General features: G+C 49.6%; 1 protein-coding gene across 2 annotated transcripts in view; it reads left to right on the top strand.

The window, feature by feature from the left end:
* Positions 1–6,848: 6,848 nt before the first annotated feature.
* Smarcd3 (SWI/SNF related, matrix associated, actin dependent regulator of chromatin, subfamily d, member 3) overlaps positions 6,849–23,164 on the top strand; it is a 32,495-nt gene continuing 16,179 nt past the window's right edge. Inside the window, exons 1-2 of one of the 2 annotated variants that reach the window (XM_031380187.1) lie at positions 6,849–6,947; positions 8,611–8,751. In XM_031380187.1, the coding sequence (XP_031236047.1) occupies positions 8,713–8,751 (39 nt within the window). In that variant the 5' untranslated portion in view covers positions 6,849–6,947; positions 8,611–8,712. The remainder of the gene's footprint in view (positions 6,948–8,610; positions 8,752–23,164) is intronic. The other variant, XM_031380189.1, reaches the window with a different exon arrangement.

The following is a 23,164-nucleotide window of genomic DNA, read 5'->3' as shown; positions in this document are numbered from 1 at the left end:
TTTTTCTCTTTTGCACTGGATTGTGACCCACTGAGCACAGATTTTACAGAACCTGGGGGGCTCTGACTTTGGGTGTGTGCTCATTCTGACTTTCCTCCATTGATAACTTTAGGATCGTAATTAAGCTTACGTGGGCGTATTTGCTAGAGTCTGTCCCTGGGCTCTTTGCTCTGTTCCATTCATCTGTGTCCGCCTCCCGGGCAAGCACACAGTGTTCTAAAGGTGATGCTTGAGCAATAGGCATGGGGTAGCATGAGTCCTCCAACGATATTCTTTTAATTTTTATGTATTATAAGTGGGAGGGCAGCTGGGGAGATGGCTCAGACATTAAAGGGTAGACTCATGACCAAATGTGTGTGTTTGTGCGTGCACATGATACATGTATGTACTCATCTGTGCTAAGAGCACATTTGGAGATTAGAAGACAATGTTTTGGAGTTGGTTCCCTTCTTCCTCCTCTGCATAGATTCCAGGAATCTGTCACCAGCTTGCAAGACAAGCGCTTTTTACCACTGAGCCATCTGAGTGGAGCTACGTTATTCTTTTATTTCAAAATTATATCTCTTTGCCTTTCCTTTTCCTTAAAATTTATTATTTATGAGTGCTTTACCTGCATGTATGTCTGCCCATCATACATGTGCCCAGTGCTCATGGGAATCAGAAGAGGCCATCAGATTCCCTTGAACTGGAGTTACGTATGCTTATGAGCTGCCATGTAGGGATGGGAATTGAATCTGGGTTCTCTTGAAGAGCAACAAGTGCTGTTGTTAACTGCTGAGCCACTTCTGCCATTTCTTCACCACTCATTTTAGAGTAATTTTGTCTGTTTCTACAAAAATACTCCCTGGGATTTTGACAGAGGTGAGGAAAAGAATCAAGGATTTCAAAACCATCCTTTGCTACATAAGTGACTTGGGGGGCTAGCCTGGGCTACATGAAACCCTGCCTTTAAAAAGCCCGTTTTTCAGTATCAGACTGAGGACAATCATCATGTTTCCTATACTGAGGCTCTTAAAATACAGGAGCTCTGTTGCTCCATGGTGACGGCTTTTTTTTTTTTTTTTTTTTTTTTTTTTTTTTGCTTCCTTTCATTAGTGGCATAGAGCTACCGGTGGGGGTCCTGACAGACCTGCATGGAATGTTTCATCATCCTGAGCAATGAAAGGCAGAATTAACATTCCAGTTCTAGGATCCAGTTGGTCTCTCTTGAGTATGGAATTGCAAGTGAGTTTTGCGTGCTTTTATGTCCTGGGCCTTGGCAAGTTTCTCATTAGGTTCTTCTGCAGACCTACAGGGCTTTCCGGTACCACAGTATCATCTGCAGGCAGGGACACTTCTGCTCCTTCTTCCTGGCCTTTGTCCCCTTTCCAGTCTTGTTATATTGTCCCACTGCGGGCAATACTCAGAAGTAATGAAATAGTCACAGGTAATTTAGGAGAAAGAGTTCAGTTTGGTGTCCGCTCTCAGGGTTTGGCCACTGCCCTTTCATCAAGTTGATAGAGTTGTCTTCTCTCTGCATTTTCCAGAGTGGGTTTGTTTGTTTGTTTGTTTGTTTGTTTCTTTCTTTCTTTCTTTCTTTGTTTTGAAACAGGGATTCTTTGTGTAGCCCTGGTTGTCCTGGAACTCACTCAATATATAACAGGCTGGCCTTGAACTCACAGAGATCCACCTGCCTTTAATCCAAGTGCTGGGATTAAAGGCGTGCACCACCACCACCCATCCAGTTTTTTTCTGCGTTCTTACTGTGAATGGATGTTGAATTTTGTTGACTCTGTGTCCTGCATTGGTTGATGAAATCTGTTTCTTTTTAAGTTCATTAATGTGATAGATCAAATTGACTGAGTTTTAAAAATATCTTTTCTTTATTCTTTGACAATTTCATACAAGTCCACAACACATGTTCATCCTAGCTATCTATCTCCAGCACCCCTTTCTATATCACTGTCTCTCTTTCTCTCCCTTTCCCTCTCTCTCTCTCTCTCTCTCCCACTCTCCCCTCCCCCTCCCTCTCCCTCTTCCTCCCCCTTCCTTTCCCCATCCTTTCCCTTCCCCCTCCCCTCCCCTCCCTCTCCCTCTCCCTCTCTCTCTCTTTCTACCCCCCACCCAGTTCATTTAGCACTGCCTGTACAGATAACAGTGACTTCGTGGGAATCACAAGTGCAATGGCCATGTCATACCCACAAGACAGCACTTCCCAGCCTCATCCTCTGACTTCTGCATCCTTTCCATTCTTTCTGCCCATTGTCTGTAATGTTACACGAGCCTGGGCTAGTGGTAGTGTACACCTCAAACTTAGGACTGAGCACTTAGTAGTCACGCTCTCAGCTCTTTCACCAGTTATGAATTTCTACACTGATAGCTGCCCATTGCAGAGAGAAGGTTCTGTGACTGAAGTGGAGAGTTGCATGAAGGCAGGGGTATACACACGAATGCTCTGGAGCCTCCCTGACCTATAATAGAGACGTGTCACATGCCTCACACTGAGATTTTCATTTAATAGCTTATGTCTTCTGGAAGAAGCATGGTCCATCCATGTAGGTGCCTGAGATATATATAAGATAGATAGATAGATAGATGGATAGATAGATAGATAGATAGATAGATAGATAGATGGATAGATAGATAACAGCTGGCTGGAGAGATGGCTCAGTGATTAAGATCACTGACTGCTCTTCCAAAGTTCCTGAGTTCAAATCCCAGCAACCACATGGTGGCTCACAACCATCTATAATGAGATGCCTTCTTCTGATGTGTCTGGAGACAGCTACAGTGTACTTACATATAATATAAATAAACCTTTAAAAAAAAAGATAACAGCTATTGCTGTTACTTCTGGTTGTCTACTAGAAATAAATAGCAAGACCCTATTTCTGAGGATACTATACATTTAGATGCAGGTACAGGATATAGAGAAATCAAGCTAGAACCAACCTGAAGGCATCCTTCCTGCTGGCTGGCTTCCATAATGCAGCAATGTAGCATTGTGTATATGATATATATATGTATATATATGTATATATATATGCAATTGTTCAGGACAGGTTGTTTGTTTTTGCATAACCCTGGCCATACTGGAAAGAACTTTCTCTATAGACCAGGCTGACTTCAAACAGAGATCTGTCTGCCTCTGCCTCCTGCATGCTGGGATTAAAGGCATATACTACCATGCCTGACCTTTTTTTTATTATTATTATATTTTAAAGTTAGTTTACAAAGTACTGTAGTTTTGGTTAACTTATCTCTACCCACTGAATTGAGCTTTGAACCAGTCTCGCATGACTACAGTGGACAAGTCACGTATTTTTCTTGCCTCTTGCCCATTGCTCTCATCTGATAAGCTCCAAGTGGGCAGAAACACTTTGGTTCATTTTGTTCTCAGTGCTTTACTGCCTGACTCTAAACAATGATCTTACTGATAAGGACACCACACTCTTTTATCAATAAACAGAAGAGAGGTGGGGGCACTTCCCAGATGATGGTGAGATGTGGCTATGAGGGATCAGGCCAGAGGTCACAGGAGAACTTGGAGAGTCTGGATGCCTTCAGGGGGGATTTTCATGGTCAGCCAGGACTTGTGAGCTGACTTGATAATACACAGAAACTTAAGCAAACAGAGGTAGGTATATGCAATAGAATCTTAATCTAGGCTTAAATAAATACATAGCAAAATTGATGCTTGCATTGTGGCCTGAAAAAGCCCAGGAGTGCACTGTGCTATAGCGTTGGACTGGCTCATGGGAAAATAAAAGATTAGCAGTTGCCAGGGGCTTGGGAGTGGGAGAGAGGGGTGAATATGTAGAATGTAGTGTGTGTGTGTGTGTGTGTGTGTGTGTGTGTGTGTGTGTATGTGTGTGTGTGTGTGTGTGAGGGGGTCCTTCAGGCCAGTGAAGCTATTCTACAGGACACCACAGAGGTGGGTGCATATCATTACATAGTTGTCAAAGCTTGTGGAACTGCTAGTGAGAATTTGAGGCTGGGGATTGCCTCACTGGAAGAGTGTGAGACCCTAGGTTTGATCCTTAGTATGGCAAACCAACCAAACAAACAGTTCTGGAGAAGTATGCCTATGATCCCAGCACTCAGGAGATAGAGGAAGGAGGGTTAGGAGTTCAAAGTTATCTTCTGTTACATAGCAAGTCTTAGTCCACCGTAGGCTACATAGGACCCTGTTTCAGAAGGAAGGAAAGAAAGAAAGGAAGGGAGGAAGGAAGGAAGGAAGGAAGGAAGAGAGGGACAGAGGAAGGGAGGGAAGGATGGAAGAAAGGAGGGAGGAAGGAAGGAAGGGATGAGGGAAGGAAGGAAGGAACAGAGGGAGGAAGGGAGGAGGGAGGAAGGAAGGGAGGAAGGGAGAAGGGAGGAAGAAAGGAAGGAAGGAAGGAAGGGAGGGAGGGAGGAAGGGAAGGAAGAAGGGAGGGAAGAAAGAAAGGAGGGAATAAGGGATAGAGGAAGGGAGGAAGGGAGGAAGGGAAAAGGGAAAGAAGGAAGAAACAGAGGGAGGAAGGGAGAAGGGAGGAAGGAAGGGAGGAGGGAGGAAGAGAGGGAGGGAGGGGGAAAGAAGGAAGGGAGTGCTATCGCTCAGAAGGTAAAGGTCCCTGCTACCTAACCTTGAAGTGACTTGAAGTGGAGCCCTGCTACTGACATAGGAGAGAAACTGATTCACAGACTTTTTTTTAAATGACTTCTATCTACATACATACCATGACATGAAGGCACACATGTGAGTGCATACACACACATACAGAAGAGATAAATAAATAAATAAATAAATAAATAAAATGTAAAAAAGAAAAAAGTGACAAACTGTGGCTTGCTCTTTTCATCTTTCTGGAGGAGTGCTTTGCATATGTATAGACTGTATGTGAGACACATAAGCACGAAAGTCATATGTGTGCTTGTATACACAGCACATGCATGCAGCATGCCCACATTCACAGGTGTTGGTATTCTTTATACACTGTCCTGTACCTGTTGCTTTCCCTCCTTACTTGTAGCTGAGATCCTTCTAGATCAATACATATCTTCTAACTGATATGTCCTTAGGAAGCATTAAGTGACTTGTCTTCAGGCATCTGTTGATGCCTATCACTCAGCTGACACAATGTAATCTATTATGTGCTGATGAAATTCAGATTGTTTCCACCTCGACTGTCCCAGTCCGACAGCAGCCTGGTCCCTCTTAGCTGCTGCATCCAGCACAGGCATCTGGGGCATGGTGCTGGCCCTGATTCCCTGCACCAGCGCTGGGTGTGGTCAGGAAGCCCAGGCTGCCGTGCACCTCCGTAAGCATTGTTCCCTGCTTGACTGACGGAGAAGTGCCAGAGAACCAGAGTCACTCTCCATCACTTATCCCTGACTGAGGCACTAGCATGGTTTCCCTCCCAGCTCTGAGGACAGAGGAGGGGTGCCACGCCTGCAGACATGGGTCAGAGGGATGGGGTGCCTGTACTGTGATCTCAGGTAAAAGCAGGAGGATCAAGAGTTCAAGACCATACTCTGCTACATAGCAAAAATGAGGTTAGGCTGGACTACATGACATTCTCTCTCAAAAAAGAAAGGGGAGGGGGGAGAAGGCTCGGCAGTTAAGCCATGTACTGCTCTTACAGAAGACCCGAGTTCAGTTCCTAGGACTGTTGTTAATTCCAGCTCGAGGGCATCCAACACCTTTTTGCCTTTGCATTCAGCTGAACACATGAACATACCTACACACATGCACACAATTCCAAATAAAAGTACTCTTTTTAAAAAATTTTTTAATTATCTCTATTTTTTCATAAAGCATTAAGACAGTAAAAGGAAAAAAAAAGAAAGGGTGGGAAAGGTCTGTCCATGCCTGTGAAACCCCTGGATCCCAGGGTGGGCACAACCAGGCGGGGCTCAGGGCTCAGATTCCAAGGTGTCCTTCATGTGAGCAGAGGGGCCGAGTCTCTGTGGCAGGAAAACTTAAGGGAGCAGGGCAAGGCCTTGGCCTCGGACTCTTCACAGCAAGCTGCTGTCTGCTATGTCTTCGGGGCACTGCTCCAGCAGGCTCCCTCTCTGTGTCTGCAGTCTCTGGTTTTCCTCACCAGCTTCTTCCCACACATGCTGGCCCTTGCTCAGCTCCTTGAACTCATTTGCTCTGCAGGTCAGCCTGTCAGATACTCGCTGGGCAGTGGTAGCTCACGCCTTTAATCCCAGCACTTGGGAGGCAGAGGCAGGCAGATTTCTGAGTTCGAGGCCAGCCTGGTCTACAGAGTGAGTTCCAGGACAGCCAAGGGCTACACAGAGAAACCCTTACACAGAAAAACTCTGTCTCGAAAAACCAAACCAAACCAAAACAACAGAGTGTCAGATATTTTGCTAGTTGGGATCTGGTTTTTGGAGGCGGGACTCTAGGAAGACCAGGTGACCAGAGCCAGATTTGGCTGACCCTACCGTATTCTGAAAGACCTTCATGTCTGTGTCGACTACCCAAGCTCCACCAGAGATCTTGATTGGGTCCTGTGTGCTGCAAGCGTATCAAAGCCTTCCTCTCATAGTGTGCACGGGAGGGCATTTCCTTGGTAGCTAATATCTGTAGCACTTAACGAGGCTACTGCAGTGTGCGAGAGCACAGCTGTGTGTATAGACGCCCATAGTGTGGAGCCATGTGGACACGCACAGTGCTTGCAGCGATTTGTGGAAGATGGGCACGCAGGTGTATTTTCAAAGATACTTGTACACAGGCTTAAAGTTCATCACGGGTGGGTCTGGGTCTGGCAAGGACTCAGAGCTGACGATCACACACACCGATGGATGGGGCAATGCTTCTTGCTCTGATCCCTAACTCATTATTAAGTGCCTAGCTCTTTGCAGACGCTCCCTGCTCCTCCCCCGCTCCAGGCTGCAGCGGCGCAGGCGCCAAGCCGAGCCGAGCTCGGGAGCGGAGGGCGGGCAGCCGCGCGCTCCGGGCCGGGGTCCCAAGGGAGCAGGTGAGCGACCCACACCGCGCGGCCCCCACGGCCCTAGGCGAACACGCCGCCCAGCCGCGCTGCGCCAGCGCCCCCGCCTTCCCTGCTGGCAGTGCTGCCTCGCCTCTGCTGGCATCCCCCTCCTCCCTCTGCCTGGCATCCCTTCTCTTCCCTGCCTGGCATCACTCCTTCTGCTCCCTGGCATCCCTCCTCCCCTTGCCTGGCATCCCTCTTCCTCCTGCTGGCATTCCCTTTCCTCTTTCTGCCTGGCATTCCTCTTCCTGCTGCCTGGCATCCTTCCTCTCTCTACCTGGCATCCCTCCTCCCTCTACCTGGCATCCCTCCTCCCTCTACCTGGCATCCCTCCTGCCTCTACCTGGCATCCCTCCTCCTCTTGACTGGCATCCCTTCCTCTACCCACCTGACATTTCCCTGATTTCCCTTGCTTGGCATCTTCCCTTTACCTGGCCAGTCCTCTCATCCCTATCTGGCATCCTCCTTCTCCCTTGCTGACACCTTCCCTCTGTCCCCGTGCTCCCCATCCTCCTGAGTCTCTCCATTCCCTCTGCCTGGCATCCTCCCTGACCTAGTACTTCTTTCACTTACCTCCTCCTAGCCGACTCCCATCTAGGCTGACACCTCATCCCTACCTGGAACTCTCCCTTCCCACCCCTATTTGGCACCTTCCTCTGCTCTCTCCACCTGCATCCTCTCCCCCCATCCTTGTCTGGCACCCTGCTGCCTGGTACCTTCCCTTCCCTGTCTGGCACCACCCTCCTCCCCACTGCCTGGCACCACCCTCTTGCCTAGTACTTTGCCCACCTGCTCCTCCTGGCAGTCTTCTCCCACTTGCGCTATCTGGCATCCTCTCCCTCCTCCCCTACCTGACACCTTCCTCCCTGCCCACTGCCTGGCACCTCCCCAGACTCTACTTGCTCCCTTCCTTCCTGGACATCCCTCTCCCATTCACATTATCCCTCTGTCCTCCCTGAATGCACACTCCCACCTCCAACCTTGGACTGCAGTCTTTTCTCTACTTTATATTTCTACCTCATCCCGCTTAGCTCTCCTGTCACTCACCCCCACATCCCACCTCAGCATCCTCAGCTGGGTCCCACGCCATCTTCCACCCATATGCTCTGCATGTTCCTGGACCACTCTCAAACCTGCCTTGCCCCATCTATGATACTGTATTCTCTTGCCCTAAGTCTGAGGCCTCTTTGCTCTTTCCAGGAGGGAATGGTCACTGGATGGGGTGGGGAGATGTGAACCCAGAAAGCAGTAAATGCAGGAGAGCCTGGAGCAGGTTGTTGACTGGGGCTGCCTTAATGCTAGGTATAGTCCTGGCCAAAAGCTCTCTTCTAGCTTCAAAGTCCCATTCACACCCCTATGACCTGCCTTTGTCTGTTGGGGACAGGTCTGTGCCTGGGGTCTCAGCTCCTGGCAGAAGTTCTCTGTCCTGGGCCATGTCCATGTGCATCAGGCACATGATGTGCCCACCTTGAGTTGCCCTGACTTCAGGTTGTATTGTGCTGGCCCCTTCTGTATGATCTCCCATATTCTTCCTCAGACCTCCTGTGGGCCTTTAAAGGAGGCCTGGAATGTAGCCTCCCCACAAGGCCATTGAGAGCCTGCCCTGGGGCTCAGGATCCAGGCCACTCCTCCCACAGCCCTCTCCTTTCAGATCCTCCTCAGCATGGCCCTTGGTGCTACAGGAGTGGCAGGCTCTGGGCCAGGGCACCAAGTGGGCACTGGATGACTCCTCACTTGCAGGACCCTGCCATCTATGACTCCAGGTGTTCAGCACCCACCCACCGTGGTACAGGTAGGTGCTTTCTTCCCTGCCAGCCTAGGAGCCAGAGCTTTGCCCGAAGCCTGCCAGCTCTAGGCTCTGGCCATGCTTTGCCCCCCACCCCAACTGTCTGCCCATGGTCCCGAGTGTCCACAGTGTCTCTCTTCCAGCATGGGGGCACTCTCCTGAACCTGATGACATCTACCATTTAGCACCTTCCTCCACATCTGTGCTACCTCTTCTAAGTGTCCCCACATCTCCCTAGGAGTCTCTAGGTCCTGCTTCACAAAGCCACTCGGGTCTAGAAACAAGTTAATCTGAAACCAAGTTCATATGAGAAGGGTTTATGGCTTTGATTTCCTCTGAATCCTCACTATACACAGACCCTTGGATGTGTGTCATCTCTCCATTTGCACATGCCTCCCAGGAACCCCAGTGCTTCCTCTCACCCAGTAATCACCATTACCTGGAAGGAATCTGCTGGTCCTTGACATCTTTGGCTCAGCAACCTACAGGCAGGCTGAGCAAAGCCCCTCTGAGGCCTCAGACGAGGGGTTGTTCATGATGGAGGGAGTGGTGGCAGCTGGTGCAGGCTTCAAGCTTGGATGTACTCTCTCCAGGAAAAGAGGAGGGTGGCTTTGGGGAGTCTCACACCAGTTTCCCCTCATCCAGAGGGACATATCTGGGCTTACAAAAGGAAGGCCACTTTTCACACTTTTCACCTTGCTGGCTATGGGAAAGAGCTAAAAGAAGTGCCATAGGCGGTGTGGACCTCTAAGGAGGGGGCATCAGGAAACCCTGAATGGATGCAGCTTCAAGGCAGTCTTTCAAGACAGGGCTTCAGAAGGCCTGGTGCTGTGGAGTATGTGTAGGCAGTGAGGCCTCTATCAGAGTAGGGCAGGAAGCCACCCCAGGCCTGTCCCTAATACTCTCCCCCTTTCCCCCCAAAACACACACAGCTGGGCCCAGCTCAGGAAAAAAGTGGTATAGGGCTTTGCCAGCTGAGTAAGCCAAACTTGGCTCCGAATGTTAGAGCTACATGGTGACTGTGAACAAGTCACCTGGTACCCATAACCTTGAAGCAAGCATGCTGAGGGAAACTGGGAGCCTTGGGAAAGGTAGGACTCCTACTTCCTTTCTCACAGCAGCACTTCAGATGACAAGGGGACCTTGTCCTAAGTCTGTGGGAAACTGTCGTAGTGAAGATTCCTAAAGCGAACGGGCGGGTGAACAGGTGGACTCTGCAGGCTCAGGCTCGTCCTAGAGCAGCCTCAGGCTCCATGTCCTAAGGTTCTAGTTAAAGGAGGCTGAAAGTGGGGGATGGTGCGGCCTTTAGCAGGTGCACAAAAGCTGTCCATCCTGTGATAAGCTTCATTAAGCACAGCTCGTTTAGGGGTGTACAGCGTTAAGCCCCTGAGGCTCCCAGCCACAGGTGGGTACCTGAAGGACATTATCCCACTGTAAGGCCAGGCAGTAGGGGAAAGAAACAGAACCTGAGAGGACTGGGGTTTGGGGCAGTGACACCTGGTCCTAGTGTGATCTGGGTCACTATGTGGCTCCTGGGGAGCCAGGAACCCCAGCACACTTGCCTTCACTGTCTTCCAGAGATGGGGTGGCAAAATATAGAGCTTGTTTGGTATTTGATTTGAGAATCACATGAACATGAAATCAACCCTCAAGCTTTTGCTGGCCAGGGCACGTGTCCAGGCATTTGGATGCTCATAGGCCCCTCTGTGGCTTGATGGTGGCCTGTTCAGTGTGGCTGGGCATGCAGCTGCTGCAGGCTGCTGGCTCCAAGGACTCGGTGTGTCCTTGGGAGTGTTAGTGAGCTCCAAGTGGCAAAAGCAATGAGTTGAAGGTGTCACTGTGAGGTGGCTTTGCTTCTAGGAAGTGGGTGAGTGAAGGACCCTGGGCTTTGGTAGGATTCTAAGCCTCTGGAATAAACACAGGGACCAACCTGAGGCCCGTGTTTGCCTGCTGCTGGTAGATGCTTAGCCAGGAGACATCTTCTAAGACTGTGGCTCTTGTGCCCAGTGTCCTTGGATGGCGAGGGTGTGGGGAACCTGGGAAACTTGCACGAGAATTGGTGGGAGAGCTTCTGTTGCCTTAAGCCATCCAACCATTTGGGTATAACACACACTCTGCTCCCTTCTTTCCCAGCTGTGAAACCAGTTTCCTTGTGACCTAAACTTATGTCTAGGCAATTTGAGAATGTGCCTCCCAAGCATGGTTTCTCACATGCCTTTACTGGAATTTACAAACTTGGATTGACTCCCATTTGAACCATTTCTCTAGACTAAAGAACATTCTGGGGCCTGGAGGGAGGAGCAGTGTGCTCCCAGGGAGGGTAGAGGAGCAGAGAGAAGGTGCCGCAGGCAGACGTACTTTCTACCATGTTCCAGAAAGGGCTTGGCAGCCTTGCAAAGTCAATGATGCAGGGAAAATTGGAACAGAGGGTCGATGGGGAAGAAAAGTGTGTTGTAGCCAGGTTGAGGCTAGTGTGAGCATCAACTCTGTGGTTCTGTGACTCCTGCATCCAGACTCCCCCTTCCTTAAGCTACCTTACTTGATCAAGCTCCTGCTATTCCAGCCTGTCTTTTGTGAGTTATCTAAAGAACACAGTGTGACAGAGCCGAGCACAGTCTTCAGCAATGTCCCCACAGTTTCCCACAACTGGGGTGGGAACTGTGTCATGCTGTCTGGCCATACAGAGTTTTATGCAGCGTGCGTAACCTGAAGATAAAATTTAGAGTCCCTCAGAGCTGGAGAAATGGCTCAGAGGTTCTGAAGGGCACTTGTTGATTTTTTGCTGAAGACCCCAGTTTGGTTCTGTAATTCCAGCTCCGGGAGATCTCCTGCCTTCTTCTGACCTCCACCTGCACCAGGCCTACATGTGGTGCTTGTGCATATCTGCAGGCAGGCAAAACAAACAAAACAAAACAAAACAAAACAAAACAAATACAAAACAAAAACCCTTGTACACATTAAAATCAAATCTATTATTTTTAAAATTTAGAGAAACTAGTAAAAGGATTGCTTTTTTTCAAGAACTAATCATTATGTTGATATTTGTGACTGTGTGTCTGATACACACAGGAGTCTGCCTCCCTCCTGAAGCTCCACAGTCAGACTCATTCCATGTTCAAGTATTGCTATGGCCTAGAGAGTTCCATGTTCAAGTATTGCTATGGCTTAGAGAGTTCCATGTTCAAGTATTGCTATGGCCTAGAGAGTTCCATGTTCAAGTATTGCTATGGCCTAGAGAGTTCCGTGTTCAAGTATTGCTATGGCCTAGAGAGTTTCCGGGCCGCTGACATTGGCCTGGACCTCAGGGGTTGCAGAGTGGAGACCTTTTCTGCTCCCATCCTTTCCACCTGGGTCCCCTACACATCTGGTCTCCTTTGAGGAACAACTAGCTGTACCTTTTCGGAGAGGCTTCCCTGAGGGCTGGACAGACTTGTGGTAGATGGTGAGTACTGCCTCCTGAGCTGGGCGTGGTGATGCATACCTATAATCCCATCCTCAGGATGCTGAGGTAGAAGGATTGTCTTAAGTTCGAGGCTAGCATGGACTACTCAGCAGGTTAAAGATGCACACTTACACAGGGATATCACTTCTCCAAATATAAGCACCTTGTTTGCATAGTCGGACACAAAGCCTTTCTTCTGCAAGGACTCGGTGCATGCGAGTGCAGGGCGCTGCACAGAGCTAAGCTGGAAACTACGCTGTGACCTCATGGGTTAGAAAACTCTCCAGCCCTGTTCTCTACAGGTGTCATCTGTAAGGTCGAAGCCCCTGTTCAGCGTGTCCACATTGCATCATTGGTCAGCTTGGTGTCTACCTTTTCCGTACCCTGACCTCCTGTAAGGCTTGATCTTAGTTTATTCCATCTTCATAGCCAACCCCTCCCAGTCTGTTGGATCTGCATATCGGAGGGGGAATCTCTCTTGCCTTTCATAAAGCTTTTCTTTGTCTTGTTTGTGATCTATGAATCTTACACCACAGAGAAGGGTTCTGCCTCTCAGGCTCATCCCAGCTCCCAAACAGTTTTGCTTCTAACCTAGCCCAGAACATCACTGTGGTTTTCTTGGTCTTCTCTTGCCTCGGTTTCCTTTCTTTACAGCTGCCCTATTAGGTCAGAAGAAAGTGCTTAGACACCTTCTTTGAACCAGGGTTTCAAGTAGCTTAGGCTGGCCTCAACTTGATGTGTATCTAAAAGGGGCCTTGAACTTCTGACCTGACAGTGTCCACCTCCTGGATGCTGGCATTACAGGCACATTTTATGTAGCTCTTGGGTTTGAAAGTGGCCCCTTCAGTGGGCAGTGGCCCAGCTTTTGAGACACCCCAGCACCTGCCTGCTTCCTGGGCAGCTCTCAGGCCTGGGAGCAGGGCACCCAGGCACCACAGGAAGTAGAGCTCAGCAGGTGGGTGGGCAACAGCAGACAGTATTGCTGGACTTCCTTGATTGTTGTTTCCTGTTTAATTGAGCCTCAGAATACTATGGTGTCAATGTGGTTAGAATTGCCATCACTTTTAAGTAGATCACACTGAGGCTCAGAAATCTAAGTAATTTTCCCAGTGACTAGAGCAAGAGACCCAACTAGTGTGACTCTGAAACATCCGGCCCCCAGAGTCATGCTGTGTCCAAACCCTGCTGGTCCACAAGAGGACAAACACCCTTTGTATATTCCCTCTCCACCCCAGCCTTTCTCTTTTACACCCAGAACTAAGGCTTAAGGTCAAAAGTTATTTACAGTCTCACACAAAGCCCTTGCCGCTGTCTTATAGCCATGGCTGGGCCCTTAAGGGCAATGTGGGTGACAACCTCTAAACTACGGAGTGGGAGGCATTCTGGAGAGTTGAGAATGTGCCCTTGAGAAGGAGTGTTCTCCTGAAAGGGGCAGCCTATTCTCGACTCCCTCTGGTTACTTTCATATGAACTCGTTGACTTCAGTCACCAGGCTAGTAAATTTCTAAAAGATTCTAGAAATCTAACCTCCCTCCTGAAATCACCCAAATTTTAGGGGTGGCAACAAATTAAAGTTTTTAGACCTAGTGTGAGGGCTGGAGAGATGGCTCAGCAGGTAAGAGTTGTGATGTTCCATCATGAGGACCATAGTTCTGACCCCAGTCCTCATAGAACAAGGCAGGCATCCCACGAATGCCTGCAACCCTAGCTCTGAGGGTGAATTACTGGGGCTTGCTAGCTTCCAGCCTAGCCAAAGAAAAATGGAGTTCCAGGTTCAGAGAGAGCCCTTGGATGCTGGCTGCTCTCTTCTCATCTCTGTGTGCACACCTGCACACATATGCCCATGCGTTCACACAGACATGCACAGGTGCACATGCATGTAAACATATACACACGTACAAAAAAAATAATTTTATGATTTTTTTTTGTTTTTTTTGAGACAGGATTTCTCTGTGTAGCCCTGGCTGTCCTGGAACTCACTCTGTAGACCAGGCTAGCCTAGAATTCAGAAATCCACCTGCCTCTGCCTCCCAAGTGCTGGGATTAAAGGCATGCACCACCACTGCCGGAAAAATAAATATTTTTTAAAAAGACATTGTTTGGCCAGAGCAACACTGAACGCCGCTTCTCCCTGCCATTTCTCTTCTCTCCCTCAGCACAGCCCCCGAATCAGCCATCTCCAAGGCTAAGTTCCATCCAGTAGTGCGTGTTTATTTGGAGGTGGTTGAATGAAGCATGTCTCAATGTAGTTAAGCTCTGATACATAGGAGGGCTGGATGAATGCAGTGGTGTGCCGGTGACTGTGTAACCTCATCCCTCTGCAGGGAAATGGGGTAATGAGCCTGCTCTGTGCCCTTTGCTGGGTACACTGGCATAAGTGGACCTACCAGAGCTGAGACAGGACTCCAGCATGATACTGGTTGGACGTTACTGTTATCAAATATGTTTGCTAAGAATTAAGATGAGGTGGGCATGGCGGCACACATCTATAATTCTATGGTGGCATATAGATCTCTGTTAGTGCAAGGCTAACTCGTGTTTATAGTATAGGGCTAGTATAGTACGTAGCTAGGGCTATACAGGGAACTCCTGCCAATAAGAAAAAAAAAAGAAAGAAAGAAAAAGAGAAAGAGTTCAAGGTTAGCCTGGACTACAAAATAAGACTGTGAGAATCCCATGTATATATTAAAAAATATGTGTGTGAGAACACATCCTATTGGGCACAGAGACATCTGTACAGAGGTTTACTTCAACTTCCATCCTTCTCAATACTGAATGTAAGGACTGGTGGCCACACTCCCCAGACGTCTGAATGCCACACAGCTGGAGATGGTAGCTGTGTTCAGTGCTGGAATCCAGATGCTCCCAGCCAGTGGAGTAATGAGCTAATTGTCATAAGATACATATTGGCAGGAATAATAACCAAAGTGCCCATTTCCGAGGGCCTGCTTTGCAGCGTAGAGTGTGTTTAAGCACAGTGCGAGGAGAGAGAGTGTGAGCTTTCAAGGCATATGAGGATAGTGGGTGCGTGAGTTCCACTTGTGAAAAACTGCTCTGGGGGAGGGGGACCTATGGCCCGAAGGCCATGTTCCTATGTCATCTCATTGCTCCTGTGCTGACCACAGTGACCCAGGCAAGGAGGTAGCATACCCATTTTCAAGATGAAGAAAACGAGTCATGTGACCTGGCACTTTTTGTGGAATGCTGAGGTGCTGGCATGGGATGCACTACTGGAACATATATGTCTGAGGTGTCACATCCTTCCAGAGAACAGGCACCATGCATGGTCAGGTGCCAGGTCAGGGTCACGAATAGACTGGCAGCGTGTCTCAAGAGCCCACTGCAGGAGCACCAAAGGATGATATGAGGGAACTAGAGTACCATAGCAGCTGGGCCCACACCAGCTTGTCCAGTCTCCCTGTGTCTCCCCACGCCCCACTGTGCATGTCGCCCTGAGCTGTTTCCCCCTTTGGTAGCCCACTAGTCACAGTGGACCATGGCCTCCCTGTGACCCATGATTACTCCACAGAATCTTTCTAAGTTCACATTCTGATGTACTGGAGATGTCCAGAGCTAGGGGTTCACCATTCAAGCCGCACAGGGGAAGGAACTGTGATAGCTGCCTTCAGTGATGGGATGTGCCTTTGGTCAGAGAGATGATCTCGAGGTACCAGGCTCAGGGAGGTGACCGGGGCTCAGACCTCTGGGAAGCAAGGCCTTGAGGGACAAGTGGACACACTGCTATCACTGAGATGCTGGGGGCTGAGATCCTGGCTGCTGCCTGCCTCCAGGCCTCCCCATGTGGGGACATGCAGAACCTTACGTGGCACTTGTCGCTGGCATTCGGTGTTGTTCCATCTGATGACCCCCCCCCCCCAGCTCAGCTACTGCAGCCAGCCATGCCGCTACCTCCAGCAGAAGGAAAGACATGGGTCCGTGCTTGTCAGCATTCACTCACAGCACCTTCTTGTCATGGGTGCTGAGGGGCCAGCTCATTGAGGGCCACTTAGGGGATGACTGCTTCTTTGTGTTCTGGAACTCCCATTATTTCCAGCCCAGGCCATGGGCTCCCTGGAGACTTCATTGCAGATCCGTCACCCTCAGAGGCCTTGGGATTTGGCTTATGCTACTGCACTCTGTTTTGTGGCCAGAACCATTCTGGGACACTGCCTCAAGGCGGGAGCTGAGGTCAGCTCCTCTATGCTTGTCTTCAGAAGCATGACTTCCAGCCCACAGAGCTGATCATGCAAAAGCCCAGAGTTGACAGGGACTCAATGAGTTTGAGGGCTAGTCAAGGGATCTGGATTCTGTTAGTGTGATGGAAGCCACCGTCAGTTCTTAAAAAGGACACACTGTGTCCCTAATCACACCATTTAAAGTATTGATCTGGCCATGGTGCAAGACACAAGTTGGAGAGCCCACAATACAGACGGGCTTAGAGGATCAGGGGGACACAGAACTCCAACCTTATCCTGTAATGGGTTCGAGGGTGCCAGGGCTGGGGAGAAGAGGGCATTAGTAACAACAGAAAACACATGGATAATACTGGGCCCCAACGCTTGGCTAAGATTGCTGGCCAGCTTGCAGCCTGGTAATGGTGCTAGAGGGGAGAAGCAACTGGACCATCCTGCAGGTAGAACTCTGGAAGCAGATACAGGGCTTCATGACTGTGTGGCATGTTAGTGAACCTCTGTAGAGGCCACTGGTAGCAGGGGTGGGGCCTGTGCAGATGCAGGGTACAGGCCTGTGTAGATGTGGGGTACAGGGCTGTGTGAATGTGGGGTATAGACCTGTGTGGATGTGGAGTACAGACCTGTGTGAATGCGGGATACAGGCCAGTGTGGATGCAGGGTACAGGCCTCTGTGAATTCAGGGCACAGGCCTGTGTGGATGCAGGGTACAGGCCTGTGTGGATGCGGGGCACAGGCCTATGTGAATGTGGGATATAGGCCTGTGTAGATGTGGGGTACAGGCCTCTGTGAATGTGGGGTATAGACCTGTGTGGATGTGGAGTACAGACCTGTGTGAATGCGGGATACAGGCCAGTGTGGATGCAGGGTACAGGCCTCTGTGAATTCAGGGCACAGGCCTGTGTGGATGTGGGGTACAGACCTGTGCGAATGCAGGGCACAGGCCTGTGTGGATACGGGGTACAGGCCTCTGTAGATGCGGGGCACAGGGCTGTGTGAATGGGGCCTGTGCGAATGCAGGGCAAAGGCCTGTGTGACTGCGGGGTACAGACCTGTGTGGATGCAGGGTACAGGCCTATGTGGATGCAGGGCACAGGCCTGTGTGGATGCAGGGCACAGGCCTGTGTGAATGTGGGATATAGGCCTGTGTAGATGTGGGGTACAGGCCTCTGTGAATGTAGGGTATAGGCCTGTGCGGATGCAGGGTACAGGCCTGTGCAAATGTGGGATATAGGCCTGTGTAGATGTGGGGTACAGGCCTCTGTGAATGTAGGGTATAGGCCTCTGTGAATGTAGGGCACAGGCCTGTGCGGATGCAGGGCACAGGCCTGTGTGGATGCAGGGCACAGGCCTGTGCAAATGTGGGATATAGGCCTGTGTAGATGTGGGGTACAGGCCTCTGTGAATGTAGGGTATAGGCCTCTGTGAATGTAGGGCACAGGCCTGTGCAGATGCAGGGTACAGGCCTATGTGAATGCGGGATACAGGCCTGTGTGGATGCAGGGCACAGGCCTGTGTGGATGCAGGGCACAGGCCTGTGTGAATGCAGGGTATAGAGCCTCCTGCTTCTAGCTCTTACGCAGGTTAGGAATTGAAGGTTTAACCTTAGCCTTTATTTGAAGCATCAGACCCCACCCTTGGCTATTTTATTTTATTATTTTATTTTATGAAACAGGGTCTCATGTTCCCTAGGCATAGAACTTATTGTGTAGGTGAGGCTAGCTTTGTACATCTGATTCTCTTGCCTCTACCCCCTGAGTTTGTTTGCTTGTTAACTGAATATCTGGGGACATTTTCACTCTCTTCTCCCACTCCTGTCTGCTTGTAGCCTAAGGCTACAATACAGACTGGAGATAGAGGAACCCTATAACTCAGTCACTTGCAGGAACAAAGAAAGCCCCAGATTCAGTTTCCAGCACTGCTTAGAACAGGCTTGATGGCACACACCTACAATCCCCGCATTTGGGAGGTGGGTAAGGAAAATCTGAAGTTCAAGATTATTTGCAGCTACATGGAGGTTTCTGCTCCTGCCTGGGTTCCCTGAAACAAACTAGAGGCAGACTCCATCCTGACTCAGCAGAGCCCTGCCGCTGCTGCAGTTCTTACAAGGCTGGTCCTGGCCAGGCTCCTTGGATACCTGCCGTCAGGTTCCATCCGCCATTATTATAAGACCCTCAGCAAGATAAAGCCTGAGCCCCAAGGTGCTTCTCCCGAAAGAAGGGTACTAGTCTCTGTGCCCCAGAACCATGGCACTCTACTACCCTAGCTCATGGCTTTGCACAGATGACCCACGGTGGCTTCTGTACCTCACCTGTCTGGGTATGGTACCCCTGTACCTCTGCAGAGGGGCCCAGCTCCTGCACTAAGCCCCCCACCCATCTTGTCCACTCAAGGACTATAGGGTCCCTAAAGGACTGGGAGTGCTCTTGTCACGTGCCGACACTTGCTTATAGTGTACAGAGCAGGGGAGCAGGGGTCTGCGGGCCCAGCTTTCCTCTAGATGCCTCTGCTATCAGCCCCAACTCAGGTCTTCAACAGTTGGTCTCATGGCTTTGTCTGAAGTTCATGCCCGAGACATACGTTTCTGTGTGACTCCTGAGCATTCTTCTCCTTCTCCTTCTCAAGTGGCAGGCCACTGGTTTCCCGTGTTGTGACCTATCTGCACATGGTAACACTGGAGCACTAGCCTGTTCTCCACTGGAATGTGTCCAATGACTTGGGAAGAGTCCAAACTCCCCAGGGATCACAGAGCCTAGCATAATTAGTCATTCTAAGTAATTGCCTGGCTATTTTCTAGGAGCCCTAGCCAAACTCTGACATGCTCCCTCCAGGCTGTTTGTGCAGCGTTTTCATCCTCTTCACTCCCCAACAGCTGAAGGTCCCCGAGGGCCCTGCCACTGTGCCCTGGCAGAGGCCAGCCAGCAGCAGGATCATCTGGGCCTGCACTATGAGGTGGAGGCAGCCCAGGTGGCCAGTAGCACTGGGGAACTAAGAAAGCAGCTACGCATTGGGTACAGTGTTGGTCCACACTGTAACCTCATAACCACTGTGAGCCAAGGCTTGGCTTCCTGGAGGACTGCAGACAAGGCAAATGAGGCTTAGAGGTGTCAAAGGACTTGGTACTGAGCCAGATGTGACCCCAGGACATGACTCCAGAGCTCAGGTTCTCACCCAGAGATAGCCCCTCCTCCCAGAAGCAGAGGATAGTGGCTGACCGGGATTTGTCCCCAGGATAACACCGGAGCAAGTCTAGTAGAAGATACTGGAGACCAGGGATGCTTCAGATGTCCAGCAGAATACAGAGTAGCCACCACAGTCAGTCACTGGAGCAGGAAGTGCTAAAGAGGCTGTACTTGGCATCCTGCCCCAAATGCCCATGGTGCCAAAATTGAGAAAACATGTTCTACAGCCTCAGTTTAGAACATCACACCATGGGGTCTGCAGAGACTCACTCAGGACACTGAGTTAAGGACATAGAGGAGGACAGGACAAGCAGGGAAGTGAAGCCAAACTGACAAAGCCCTGACCCAAGACAGTTGATTAACAGGTCAGAGTGGCCAAGGCAAAGACCAGTTCTAGGAGCAAGGCCTGTTGCTGCCTGCCACCAGTATAAGGAGATGCAGAACCCAGTGTTGACCCTGAGATCCTTGGTTATGGACACACCACACACTATATGCTTTCAACATTATATGCTTGCACCAAGTTGCACAAGATATCTAGGAAACCATGAAGATAGCTTATTTGGTAAAATACTTACCATGCAGGTATGAGGATCTCAGATTGATTCCTAACTCATGTAAAAAGCCGGGACATCATAGCACACACTGCAGCCCCAGTGCTGGAGAGGCAGAGGTACAGTTCCATCTCTAGGGCATGCTAGTTAGCTTAGGCTGAGCAGCAAGCTCCAGGTAATTAATAAACACAGAACTTCAAGATATACAGCTCCTGAGGAATGACACTTAAGGTTGACATCTAACCTCCATACCCATGCACACCTGTATATACATGTGAATATATATGAACACCTGCATATACATATATACCCACACACATAAACATGCAGTATGCATTGCACACACACGGGGAGTGGAGACCAGGAGGGAGGAAGAGAGAGATCCATAGTGTGTTCTGTATAACCAGCATCTTGCTATGTGCTCCGCTTCTTGAGGGCCAGGGTGGACCGCTGAGTTTCCCAAGCTTATGATTGCAAAGTGATGCTGGGAAGGCAGGATGGGGTAGTGTGCCCTTGTGATGCACAGCAGCCTGAGGTGAGGGACAGGGATGAGCATGACTCTTCATGTACATGCTTCCTCGTGTTTCACTGCTGCACACACGTGTCCAGCTGTAATCCAGGCAGAGCCATAGAGCAAGGAGCTTGTTACAAATTTAACCAAGATTTTTTTTTTACACAAGAGCTTAGGAGACTGCCATAAGTGCATTAACATTTCTTTCTTTTTTTTCTTTCTTTCTTTTTTTTTTTTTTTTTTTTGTCTTTTTGTTTTGTTTTGTTTTGGTTTGGTTTGGTTTGGTTTGGTTTTTCGAGACAGGGTTTCTCTGTGTAGTCCTGGCTGTCCTGGAACTCACTCTGTAGACCAGACTGGCCTCAAACTCAGAAATCCACCTGCCTCTGCCTCCCAAGTGCTGGGATTAAAGGCATGTGCCACCACCGCCCAGCTGCATTAACATTTCTTTATCTTAGCCAACTTGGTGGTAACTCTTTGAAGATTTATATCCCCAATGTTTGAAACAAGGTGCTTGAGTTTGGGACAAGGTGTTTGATAATCAAAGGTAAATCAGCTTAGATACAGGCTTCCAGGAGTCTTGATTTCCTGTGTGCGTGTGTGTGAGTGTGTGTTTGTGTGTGTGGTGTTTGCACATCTATGTATTTGGTGTGCATGTATGTTTGTGGGTGTGGTCTGGCTATGTGAGTGATTGAACCCACTCTTTATGCATGTGTGGAGGCAGAGGTTGTCATTAGGTGTCTTTCTCTGCTGGGCTCCACTTTATTTTTGAGTCAGTCTCTGTATGAACCTGAGACTCACTGATTGCCTGGACTAGCTGTCCAGCTAGCTCAAGGATTTGTCCACCTCTGCTTCCCACATGCTGGGGTTATGGAGGTCCTTCACTGGGCCCAGATTTGTATGCATGTCCTGGGGATCTGACCTCGGGTCTTTATTTTTGCCTGGGAAGCACTTTACTCCTAAAGCCATCTGCCATCTTCCCGGCCCTGTGATGTTCTTCATTAACAAAGCAGGTGTGTGGAAAGGGGGTAACACCCTTTTCTCTGCAACTCCGGACAAGTGTGCCTTCCACAGGAGATTCTGGGGAGGCAGCTTGAGATGAAGGGGAAACCCAAGGACCTCCATATCAGAAGATCTGGTATGCAGCCTTGGTACCGGCACGGTGACTTTGGCAAGTCACATGGCTTCTGAGAACACCATTCTCTTTATCTTTAGATTAGAAATCCTCTCCCGCAGGCGCCTGAGGTATCTGTGGGAAGTAGGCAGGTCCAGTGTGTGAGAGTGTTTGGTCAACAGTAAAGAAGTCCTGTGCAAATGAAGCTGTGTTGTTATCACCAAGATAACACTGGTTCTGATAGTAGCCTCACCCAGCATAGACTCATACTGCAGATCCCCAGCTGTCTGGCATGGGTATCCTCAGCAACAGCTTTGATTGATTGCAGCCTCTGCGAAGTCCAAGATACTGGAGAGTTATCAGCAAAGAAGACTGATAAAGCTTACCTTTTGGGAGTCTGTACCCTAAAGGGGTAGAGGGTAGGAGAAGAGGTGGGGAGAGAGGTTATGTAGACTAGGGGAGGTCTAAAGTACTGTTGGAGAAACTGAGCAGAGTAAAAGCAAGAAGGAACATAGTGGGAAGAGAAAGGATGCAGGTTTCTTTTAATTAATTAATTAACTAATTAATTAATTAATGTATTTATAGTGGGCAGAGGTGTACATGGGCCATGGTGCACAAGTCTGGGGATAGCTCACCCCAGCCAGTGTGGGTTTGCCCTCCACCGTGTGTGTTCTGAAGATTGAACCCACAACTTGGAGATCCACATTCAGACCCCTTGAATTGTCTCTCTAGTGAGGTGCTTTATTTTATATGAGACAGGGCCTCCTCCCAGCTGCAGCTGACCTGGAACTGGCTGTGTAGATCAGGCTGGCCAGAGACTTGTATAAGTCAGCCTGCCTCTGCCTCTACCTCTCTGTCTCTGCCTCTGCCTTTCCCTCTGCCTCTCTGCTTCTGCCTCTCCCCCTCTGCCTCTCTCCCTCTCTGCCTCTGCCTTTCTGCTTCTCTGCCTCTCTCCCTCTCTGCCTCTGCCTTTCTGCTTCTCTGCCTCTGCCTCTCTGCATCTGCCTCTCTCCTCTCTGCCACTGCCTCTCTGCCTCTCCCTCCCCAGTGCTGAGGTCCAAGCCTTGCACCTTCCTGCTCAGCCTACAGTTTTCAATAGGGAGACAGACTGGGTCTGGGTGGGAACAGATCTTCAGGGGATGAAAGCCCTGCAAGCAGCAGCTCTCCAGGTAGAATATGGAACAAGATGAAGTGAGGCTGGAGAGAGCCCTAAGAGGCCAAGAGCAGCCCAGGAAGAATCAGGAGGCCAGAGCCAAGGCAGAGCCTGGAGGTGGGGCTCAAGCATCCACACAACATTCCCCACCCACTCCATCCTTTTTGTTTATTTGTTTTATGTTTTGTTTGTTTGTTTTTGTTTTTGAGACACGGTTTTATAACCCTGCCTATTCCAAAACTCACTCTGTAGACCAGACTGGTTGACCAGGCTGGCCTC

Source organism: Mastomys coucha, unplaced genomic scaffold (genome assembly GCF_008632895.1).
Source record: "Mastomys coucha isolate ucsf_1 unplaced genomic scaffold, UCSF_Mcou_1 pScaffold19, whole genome shotgun sequence".
NCBI classification, from domain to species: Eukaryota; Metazoa; Chordata; class Mammalia; order Rodentia; family Muridae; genus Mastomys; species Mastomys coucha.
This window is presented reverse-complemented; position numbering and strand designations above follow the sequence as displayed.